The 11472-nt window shown below is 36.2% G+C and overlaps 1 protein-coding gene across 1 annotated transcript; it reads right to left on the reverse strand.

Moving 5' to 3' along the window:
* Positions 1-1414: 1414 nt before the first annotated feature.
* On the reverse strand, positions 1415-11272 carry LOC142355668 (uncharacterized; the record flags this gene model as incomplete). The annotated part of the gene is made up of 3 exons (XM_075407748.1): positions 1415-1585; positions 8901-9155; positions 11173-11272. Coding segments are annotated over 3 exons (526 nt in total), but the record flags the coding sequence as incomplete, so codon positions are not given.
* Between the last annotated feature and the right edge of the window lie 200 nt (positions 11273-11472).

Raw genomic sequence — 11472 nt, forward strand, 5'->3', positions numbered from 1 at the left:
CACAAAAATTGAGCAATGAATTGAAAATTTTGTCAGTATTTTTTATTAGGAAAACCAATGAAGCAAAATATTCTGAAACGAAGCGGAGCCCAAATAAAAGTTTAAAAAATTTTGTTTGTAAGAATCCATGATGAGATCAAACCTATCCCTGATTTTGCTGCGCGAACTCAAAAATCACCAAATTTTTCCAAATTTGTGTGTGAAGTAGATCACTCGACAAATTGGTTATCTCAAAAATAAGAAAAGCAATTATGCTTTTTGTGAAATTGTTGAGTTAAACTTGCGAAAAAAAGGAAAATTTTTAACTCTAGAAGACTTCTATAGGGCACCTAATTTCAACTAGCGCTCTTCTGCAGATTGAGGATTCTGTGTCAGCTTTTATATTTATCTTTGCTTCTGGCAAACTGTAACAAAATGGACCAAAAAAGCATATTTTGTGCCTTTTTTGTTGAAAAAAGTTCGAATTGTGGGAATTTTATCAAACATTTTAGCCAAAAAAACTTCAATCGAACTATACGGCAACGCTCTTCTATCTTTAACGAAATGAATATCACTCTACCAATTCAAAATTTAACATTTTAATTAAATATTTTAATTATATTATATAATATAAGGTCAAAAAATCTGTCGAATATTCAAAATTTAAAACTCGATAACTCCCTTTATGAAACCAAATTTGAAAAGATCTGTTTAATTCCATATTCTAGGATTTACGTGCTTTCTAAGGATACCACTCACAACTCTCTACAATTAATATATCGATCGGCCAAAATTTACTGAACAAAAAAACCATTTGAGTAAATGGTTCCTCCATCCCCACTAAGGTGGGGTTCGGAACAATGAAATGAAGTTTGGACTTTAAAGCAAACCAGGTGAAAAAAGTTGCATACATTTCATGCAAACACATGGTTACTGTTTGTGAGTTTATTTTTCATACGATTGGCTTAAATGAACTCTTTTTAAGAATCGAGAGAAAAAATCCATTCGATCTACCAGCAATATCGAAGAATTACAATAATCAAAAAAAAATATTTTAAGACTGCAAAGAATGTCGTACATTTAAAAAATATATAACAAATATCGTTAAAGGGAAAAGGGCAGTCAGGTCAAGACATTTGGCGACAGAAAAAAAAGCACAGAAATGTGCTATATTTTGCTGCTTCTTTTAATTGAAAACGTAATTGTTATTGTGATAACAGGTTGGTGCTAAATTTTTGACCAAAGACAGCTTCAAACAAAATTTCTTTGGAAGATTTCTTAGGCAATTATTATTTGTCATATCGTAGTTTTGTATTAACTCTTTGTCGCCAAATCAATCCAAATTATCACAAATAATAATAAACTGTTTTGTTTCGTCATTGTAAATATTTGAGCGATAGTATATTTTCTACCTGTGGTGCAATGTTTCATTTACCTCTGGCGAGTTCTTTGTGGATATCAAAGAGTTTCATCGTGTCCAGAGTCTGAACTGGAATCGATCGAACCTCCAGGGCTCCCAGGAGATCCCGCCAGGTTTTGTTTTGCTTCTTATAGAAAGGCAAAAGTTCAGCTTCGGGCTCCATAAATCGGACTGCAACAGTTTGTCCTAAAAGCGACAATATTTCCAAAATATTGATATTTATTCCGGATCTAGTCTCCCAATGTGGCATCTTAGAATTGAATGTTTAAACCAGTTAAATAAACATCAATATGTCGTTCCAAATAATTTTTGTAAAATAATAGAGCCCTGACTTGTGTTTTTACCATCTTGGAGTTTTTGAATCTGCTTACAAGGTTGTCGCAAGTTTTTACCCCCCCCCCACGAGATAACAAGCTTCATTATGGTATGTTCACGTTTATGGGGGTAGAGGGTTATATATTTTTATAGTTACTACCCGGGTCAACGATCATACAACTTTCTTTGATTTCGTACTAGGTCATATATGATTCTTAGTAATCATACTAGGTCATATATGATTTGTATGAATTCTTGTTAGTTATACAAGGACCATAAATGATTTCCTAGAAATCATACAAGGATCATACAAAAAATTCAAAGATTGAAAACTGTATAATTTTGATTTTCCATTGAAGTTGAAAAAATTTCTTGGATTTCATACAAGGTCAGATATGACACATAATACATTGACTGGTGCCACAAATTCTCGTATAATGTAGTCAGAGAACTTATTAAATTATTATATCGCATTGGCACTCCACATTTGATTCTTTGTGTGCGCTAAAAGAATAACTTTGTGGTTTAAACGCATTCAGAAAACGAATTTGACCTGATATCCAATTTTTTCTTGATTAATTTCTTTTATAAATGAGCATTTATATGTATAAACTGGCTTCAGAGTATGTCAAAAATTTTATTAATTGTTTGGACTTACTCCTTCATTTTGTGCCCAACTTGCAATTGAAAGTTGTTTAAAAATTTGCTATAAAAGTTGTTTCAAATTTTTATCTTTGTCGTTCTGCTAAGCAATAGACCTCAGTGGGGCTCTGGCCAAAATGAGCCAACTGAGCGCTCTGCTATCAGAACCAAGAGCAACTGCTGATAATACTTCACAGGATGAACAAGACTTTATTCAAGTTCAAAACAAACGTAAGCGTTTTCGAAACCAAAACGAGAGGAATTCGTATCAGAGTCAGTTAGACCAATAGTTATAACAATCAATCCGAGACCAACTCAAGTGCGATTTGCCCTAGCTATGAAGTCAAAATTCCCAGAATTGAAAATACAACGAATTAGAGAATTGCCAAACTCTTCCGACTTCTTTATCCAACCGGAAAACAAAGCCTCCAGAGATAGTCTTATGTCAAATACAAACCTGCAACAAGTATTCCCTAACGCTAAAGTGAACACGAGAAATACACTGCCAAAAGCCAAGTCCAAACCAAGCTGTGTTATAGTCAATGTGCATCACAGCATCCAAGAAAATGAAATAAAAGAGGAACTCTTAATTAATAACGGAATGAATGTAGTAAAAGTGTCAAAGATTATGAGCCGAGCCAGTGGCAAACCTACAAAGCTTATCAAAGTAATAACAGATTTAACAAATCATGTTTTAGCAGCACAAAGGCACGGTGTAAAGATTGGTTGGCTAATCTACAGATGTGAACCAAGCAAAGAGCCGCCACATGTTAAACAATGCTTCAAGTGTCAGAAATATGGGCACTCCGCCATTAAGTGTAAAAACGTTGCCTGCGATGCTCAGGCCAGCACACAGTAAAACAATGCGCCGAACCAAAAGATTATGTCAAATGTGCAAATTGGGGTGGATCGCGAGCATCTGTGTACAAAAGTTGCTCCTCCTATCAAAACGCCGTTGTTGAAGCGACAAAGAGAAAACAAGATATCAAGTACTCAGCAGTGGCAAAAAGACAAACCGAAATGCCACAAACAAACTCAACTTTTCAGCATAAAACATATGTGTTCTGGTTGCTGAAGTACTCAGCAAAATCCGTTCAACTTTCAATACAATGTCTTACAGTGATATCATCAATGTTGTCAGTATTAGTGCAAGCAGAATTTTTGGTGATAAAATAGAAGGTCAAAAAAATTATGATAGCATCAAAAAGCTAACAACAATTTCACGAATGTTTCAACGCAACAATTTTCAACAAAAAGCCATCAATTCAGCCAACATGGAAAAATTAAAATTTTGCAATGGAACTGCCGAGGCGTATCCCACAAAAAATTAGAGTTTCTCGTGTTTTTGAAGGAAAAAGATATTGATATTGTGTGCCTGAATAAAGTCAAAAGCTGGCAAAAAGAATATCTAACCGATGATTATTTCGTAGTTACGGAAACGAGAGCAAGTAAGTCACATGGCTCAATCATTTTAGCAAAGAAGGGAACGACAATAATAGAAGTTAAACCAGAAAAGTTTGATGGAAACGAGCGAGGAAAAATTTCGAAATTAAAATAGCATGCTTTGAAGTACCTGTTATAGGTCATCTCTGAGTTATAGCACTTTACAACTCACCAGGTCGCGATTTGAGTCTACCAGAAGTTTTTGAAACTGAAATGAAGAACGTTTTTATCTGTGGAGATTTCAACGCTCCACATCAAGAGCTGAATTGCACATATAACATTGAAATGGGTGATAAAATAATTGAAACTATTGAAACTGGAAAATTCAAGCTTTTAAATAACGGTTACCACACATATCAATCATATCAAGGAGAATGTCGAAATATGCTAGATCTATATTTCGCCGATCGATCAGCCTTCAAGTTTTTTGACACATTTTATGTTTCCGATGACTTTGGTAGTGACCACAGCTCAACCATTACTACCTTGAATATAATGACTCAGAGCAAATTCAATTTGAAGGCAAAAATCAACTTCAAAAAATTCAACCAGATTATCAGACAAGGATACGAAAACTCTGTGCTATATCCACCAGTCTATCCAAAAGCAGAAGAACTAAATCAACTAAATGAATTACTTGTACAGATTGTTCAATTCTCGCTACAGAAGTCGTATATCCAACAAAAAAGACTTCCCTTTGGACATGAAACTACTAAACTTATTCGTGACAAGAAGAAAAAAGAAGAGAGCTGAAACTAAATGGGTTCGACCTCTATTTCTCTATGCGAATGCCTGCTGGATTGACCAATCTAATTCAATTATCAACAACATACAACTGACCCAAAATAGAGCACTAATAATTTGTATGAGGAAACCCCGCTAGTTCAGTGTCAAAAAACTCCAAGAAGTGGCCAATATACCTGCAGTAAGAGATTTTCAGATTAGATTAGGAAATGAGTACCTGAAACGGGCAGAAGAAAACAAGATCGAATCAATACTTGAACTGATCCAGAAAAAGAGACAACGTCCAAAAAACAGTTATCAGAGCACACTGGACCATCTGTCCTGCTAATGTTCTTTACCAGTTTCTATATCGTAGAAAAGCCAGAACAACTATCATCCATTGACTTATTGCCAGGCGCTTGCGTAGTTCATTCGAGGCAAAAGTCGAACCAACAACGTCCTAACTGAACAGCTAAGCCAGCCGCTCAGCTAGTAAATTCGGGGCTTAGCTGTGAAAAACACAAGGAAAACAACAGCAATTTACACAGCTTTTTTCTACTGAAGAATGTTAATCGATTAATATCATTTTAAACCTAGAAAATGTTCTCATTTTTTTACATTCCACCCACTGATATCTTTATCAAAGTTAGGCTACGGTTATACAACTAACGACATAATACAGTGCTATGGGCGGTTTGGTTCAGTGGTTTTAAAGTTTAGGTTAGCATAGCACTTTTAACTTCTTATTCCTTCTGTATTTTACTTCATTCTTCAAAACACTTCCTTCCCTCGATTTATTTTGACGCGTCTTAACGCTTGCCTTCATGAACAAAGTTACACTAATTACACTTTTTACGACTAGCGCAGCCCTTTAATTCTCTGATCAAATCAGGCTCAATAACTCATTCCCTGACGCGAGCGCAGCCCAATTTTTATTTGTTTATTTATCTTTTTATCTACTTTTCTCACTCTCAATCTTTATTACTTCTTGAATAATTTTTCATAATAAACTACTTTTTTTACTTTGAATAAAAAATTTTTTGATGTTTTACCACGTATCGAAATACATCGAACTAATCAACTTCTACGAGGCTAGCCAAGAACACCAAGAAAAAGAGTAAAAGCAAGCAGAGCCAGCAGAAGCCCTTCCCGGCGCTTGAAAAGGCTCCCAGCAACAAGAGGAATCAATTGATTTTAAAGGAAAAAAACTCTGAAAAACAGGAGCATAAACTCATCTTTCCGAAATTTCGACCTTTCTATTTTAATTATTGGTGCCATTTAAATTGATGGAATTTGATTGTACATACATTAATAATAATATTATTTTGTGCCCAACTTGCAATTGATATTGTACGTTAGGGACTTTTGGCGGATCACAATGTGATGCCGGGGTATCATATAGGTGATGCCCTACCGAATAAAAACAAAAACATAAATGGTTAAAGATTTTCAAAAAATAGATGAATGATTATTGGTATGCGTACTAGGATCATATATGATTTCTTGGTAATCATACAAGGATCATATATGATTTCTTTGGTTTCATACAAGGATCGTACTAAGAAATCAAGTATGGACAGTATTAAATCATATATGATCCTTGAATGAAATCAAAGAAACTTCAACCCTGGATACAATGAGATAGACTCAAAACTTTTCCAAATACCTGTGTTACATTTAAATTATCAGAAGTGTCAACAGATCGAAAGCGAAGCATGAAAACTTTCAAACATTTAGCGGTCGTTCGAACGTTTAAGAAAGTATATTATGTACTGATGAAAGTCTAAATCTTTTGGTCATGCTTCGAGAAACATCTGCCTGAGGGGCTAAAAATTAACGTCCGAACATGAAATGATGCGTGATATTGTGTTGTTTGAATCTATTCTGTTCTACTGCCCAGTGTTTTTTATGACCCCCACTTATATTGAGTTGTTATTTAGACTGTTTTTATATTAAAAAAATATAACGTGCGCCTGGCGTGAAACAATTATATATCTCCAAAGCTTGGGCTTGATTGAGGAACGGACTGGATCCTGTTTGTCAAACAATTCGCTTTGTTTTCATTTGGCGCGGTTGCTAATCGTGCCGATACTGAACACGCCGATGATTAACCACTATCTTCAGAAAATTAATCTTGTGATCACATTGGTGAGAATTGAATTGTCGTTCATGACTCCCAGTTGTAAATTCTGATTGTTATATAGCTGAATGCTGTTTTAAAGCAGTATGCGTTATGATGAATGGTGGTAAACAGTACCTTGTCTGAATTTCAACACTTCAGTAGTGAATCAATCTAATTTTTTTTTGTTTAATATCACACCCAGAATTTTGAGCATGGCATCTAGGAGAGATTTCATGAAAAATTCAAGAGCACTATTCTGATCCTGCTCTAGGTATAGTGATATAGACATGGCGCGTATTGTGAATTTTTCGCTTGCTTCTTCTTCTAGTTGAAAGAAAAATCAGTATGAAGTCTGTCTCAGAGAAAAACTCCATAGAAATTGGCCCAAAACTATACTGAACGTCAAAAAAAAAATAGCAATCCCTAGTGTTGCGATCTAAAAATCGAATTTTTGACTCAATGTCACTCCATTTGACAATAAAAATTTATGGCACCATTGATCCTTTGGCTGGTGGTCTTGCCTAGGAGTGAAGTCCAGATGATACATAACGGTAACTTACCCCAATGTAAAGTTGACGCATTTCATCCGAGTCTCACCAGAAAAAGAAAGTTGTCACAAAATTGCATCTAATTCATATCTTTTCTCTCTCTCTCTCTCTCTCTCTCTCTCTAATGTTTAACGCAAATGCAAGCTCAATCATAGTCGACCAAACGTGAAAAGATATCACATTTTCAAACAATTTTCTTTTAAAAATGAAACTTTAGATGAAACTTGTCAAATTTACGATGGGTACTTAGTAAGTTACCATTACGTATTACGGGAATTTTTTATTCAGGCAAGAAAAATAGTCAGGGGGATAAGTGGTGTCAGTAATTTTTCCTAACTTTGATTATAACATATAATGATAGTGCGTTAAAAAATGAATCTTTACTTCCTAAAACTAGGGGGTGCTAACTTTCAGAAAGAACGAAGGAAAGCAAGAAAGGAAGGAAGGAATAGGGAAAGAAAGACAAATAAGAAAAAAGGAGAAAGAATAAAGAAAGACATTTCATACTTAGATGATACTTAAAAAAAGCTAGAAAATGGTGCAATGCAAGACGCTTACCCCGCATCAGCATCAATAGTTAGAAATTTAATGGGACGTTGTTACCAGAAAACTTTTTTTTATTTTTTTGTTTACTCCAGGGAACTCATTTTAAAAGACACCAAAATTCAAGAGTATCCCACTTGGCTACTGTTTCTCTTGATTCTGGTATAACAGTGGGAAAGTTGTTGAGCACTTTGTTTTCAACTCATTTTCAACTTTCTTATTTTCATTAGGTTTTCAAAAAATTTAAATCATGGCAAAACAAGAAAATAAACAATGTATAATTTATAATTTTAAAGGTTGTAAAAACAGAAAACAAAACGTGAAGCCGACTGAATATATTTTTTGTTGTCTTATGTAAACTCTTTAGTTTTTAAAATCACCCTTTTGGATTGGTTCAAAGTAATCAAACCCATATCTGATAAATTTATTTTATACACCATATGCATTGGTATGGATTGTGGTAACTGCCGGCAAGGTATCTGTTTTAAAATTTTTTTAAAAACACTCACTTGCACATTTTAAAATGCCGAAAGTCTGCAGTGTCAGAAGTTAAAATGCCAGAAGTTGCTACTTAGCCAGAAGTTGATTCCGTTGACTTTCGTCATTTTAAAACTTGCCCGTTTCGTGTTTTAAGCATGGTTACGTGACTCTGCAGATGTCACTTCGAAATTCTGACTTAAAATCTCGAACCACTTCGCGGTTCTCGATAAACGCCAGAAGTTCTGAGTGCCTTCAGGCAGAGTCACTTAACCATTAGATAAAGTATTATTGCCACTGCTTATTGCCACAAAGCTGAGAGTATATTAAGGAACCTGTACACCTGTATTTTGGAACGAAACATTGTTAAATTGATTTTTATACTGGTGCCTGTGGTCCTGTTAGCGATCGACAATAGTAATAATATACACATCCCTGTACGTATTTTATAATAGAACATCATGATTGAGTACTCATACAACTGATAACACCTACATGTACACTTTTGACCCCGTCCCCCAATATTTTTTGCGTCTCCTCAATTAAATAGAGCACGTGTCATTGCATAGTAAATCATTAAGCAAAATATGAGATGTGTGATTGGGGGGGGGGGGGGGGGGGGTTGGGTGCACAAATGCAATTCATGTGAAATTGATCAATGAAAACGATAAAGGCCAACCAAATTCACCTCCATCAAGATTGGACGTGCTAGCCACGACCACACTCAACGGGGTAGGGTTGATAGTGTTCAAAGACATGGAATCACTTCTCCCGACAGACACATGGGGTGGTGGGTAATTGTTCTTGTTGTTACTGTATCTTCTGGTTGTGAAGATGAGAAGTTGCAGAAGTAGGCAGATTATTAGAAGACTGATCAGGATGAAGCCAGCAACCGCAATCAACAGTTTTGAAATACCGGCACTGACTTCGTCTGAAACGAAATCTGTAACACAATTAAATTGTCAAATCACGAGCCGCAGTCATCGCATAAAATTCCCCGGACGTCATTATAGGTCTCATATTTTATCGCTGATTGTCATACGAATTGATATCTCACCGAATAAAAAATTGTGTTCTCTTTGCATGTGTGTCGAACAACAAGAACTTTAAGAAAAAAATTATCAAAGCATGCAACTAGGTGGTGGTCGAGCAACCCGATAGAAAGCAAATTGAATTTTGAAAACAAGTCAAGTAAAATTAAAATTTTTGATTTAGTGGCAATATAAGCTGCTCCTGGCGGTCCGAGACGATATAACAAGCCTGCGACTCCAGGATTACATCCCATAGTGCATGAGAGGCATGGCCATGGACAGCGGTTCACTGGGACTTGCAATAATCGTTAGATGACTCAAAATAATTAAAAAACAACAACGCACTTTCTTCATTGTAACGGTGAATAGTGGGATTTTTCTACAGATCCCACTTTTGTTCCTATGAGCGAGCCCCCCCCCCCCCCCCCTGCTATGGATTACAACAATATGACTTGCCCTACAGTTAAGATAGCCGAAAATAAGTTTAAGCGCGATTGTTCATGCCATGTCTCTCTTGAGCTGTGAGATCAAATCCAGAATCCAGAGGCGCTTATGAAACTGAAATTGTGATGCGCGTTCACCGAACCCTTACTCGGAAATTTTTTCTTTACATTCTGTTTCGGACAAATGTCATAGCGTTGCCTAATATATTACGCTGAGCATTCTATATGCATACTCCTCTCTCATTGGTTAATAAATCACTCGTTTAAAATGCATTAAAAAGCATTCATAAAAAGGCGACAAATTGTTAAGAACATATCCCAACGTTGTAGTATTTTTGTAAGATTGCACAACTATTGCATAACTTTCTACTTGTTTATGTCGATTTTACTTTTCACTTCGGTTTTCCTTGCGCTCACCGTGCCACTCACAAAGAAAGTTTTGCGAAGACCTCTCTAGTTTTGCCAAAGATAACATTTTTGCTCGGCAAGATGTATCAAGTTTTGTTTCAATGGGATGTCACTTGAAAGATTTTGTAGTTTCAGTTTGGTTTTTGTAAGATTGGTCGTTACATTGTCAGTTTGGCCGTTACAATGAAGAAAGAATTTGTACGGCAGTTTGGTTTTTGTAACAAATGCGGTGAAAAAAATTATCGCTAAAAACCGCAAACATTCACCGCATTCAACGCCAAAAGATGCGGGCGCTTTGCGGTGAAAAAAAAAACTTTTCACCGCTATTCACCGCTAATCTTACATAATTTTAAGACCAAAGCTCGACCCGGGAAGCGTTATAGTTTGTTCACGTACTCTACCCTAGTGAGTACCGGGAAATATTAAAAGACCGTCCGCAACAGCATTAAGGTATGAAAAGACTGTCCGCGACATATATTGGATATGAAAAGAGTTTGTCTGGACCTAATGTGATTGCCTGGACTTTGGCTGGAACTAAAACAATCGGCCTAGATTTTGGCTGGAACTAAAACATACATCCTGGAATTTGGCTGGACAATAAAGGTGTTCTGGAGTTTGGATGGACAATGAAGGTGTTCTGGAATTTGGATGGACAATAAAGGTGTTCTGGAATTTGGCTGGACAAAAAAACATGTCCTGAAATTACGCTCGCGACCGATATAATGACTTGTTTTCAATTTCCTGCAAAGTTAAGGACATGTAGCGCAATTGGTTAAGCATTGGGTAAGATTGGAGAAGGTCACGAGATCGAACCCAGATATTATCGGAACTTTTTAAATTGCCTCATTTTTGCATATGAAAAGAATTTGGCTGGACTTATAGAGAGAATTAGCCTCGAATTTAACTAGGGTCCTCAACCGTGTAACTTAAATCATTATTTACCACCCCCCCCCCCCCCCACCTAGAGTTAATAGGTCTTCATCAATTCCAGGTCTTGACTAGGGTACTGAAAACAAAATTTTGCTCACGGTACAAAGAAACAGATTGAATCGTACCATGCAGTCAATATGATCAATACCTTTGTCAATGAATACACTTTTGCTGTTAACGGTGAAGAGATCAATTCCATTGGCCTCTAGAGTCACCAATGCTCTGTATGTTGCCTCCACTGATGCAATCTAAACACAGCACCGCATCCCAGGTTTAGGTCCAGACCCAAATTGAGATATGATCAGACTATGCAGACTGAAATGACCTCTAATCAGACTTTCAAGACCGAAGTTACCTCTGATCAGACCATCCAGACCAAAATGTCCTCTGATCAGACCGAACCCAGACCACTGTCCAGACTATAGTGTGCTTATGAGCAGACCCAAAT

This window comes from Convolutriloba macropyga, unplaced genomic scaffold (assembly GCF_964194025.1).
Source record: "Convolutriloba macropyga unplaced genomic scaffold, txConMacr16.3 SCAFFOLD_5782, whole genome shotgun sequence".
In the NCBI taxonomy this organism is placed as follows: Eukaryota; Metazoa; Xenacoelomorpha; order Acoela; family Convolutidae; genus Convolutriloba; species Convolutriloba macropyga.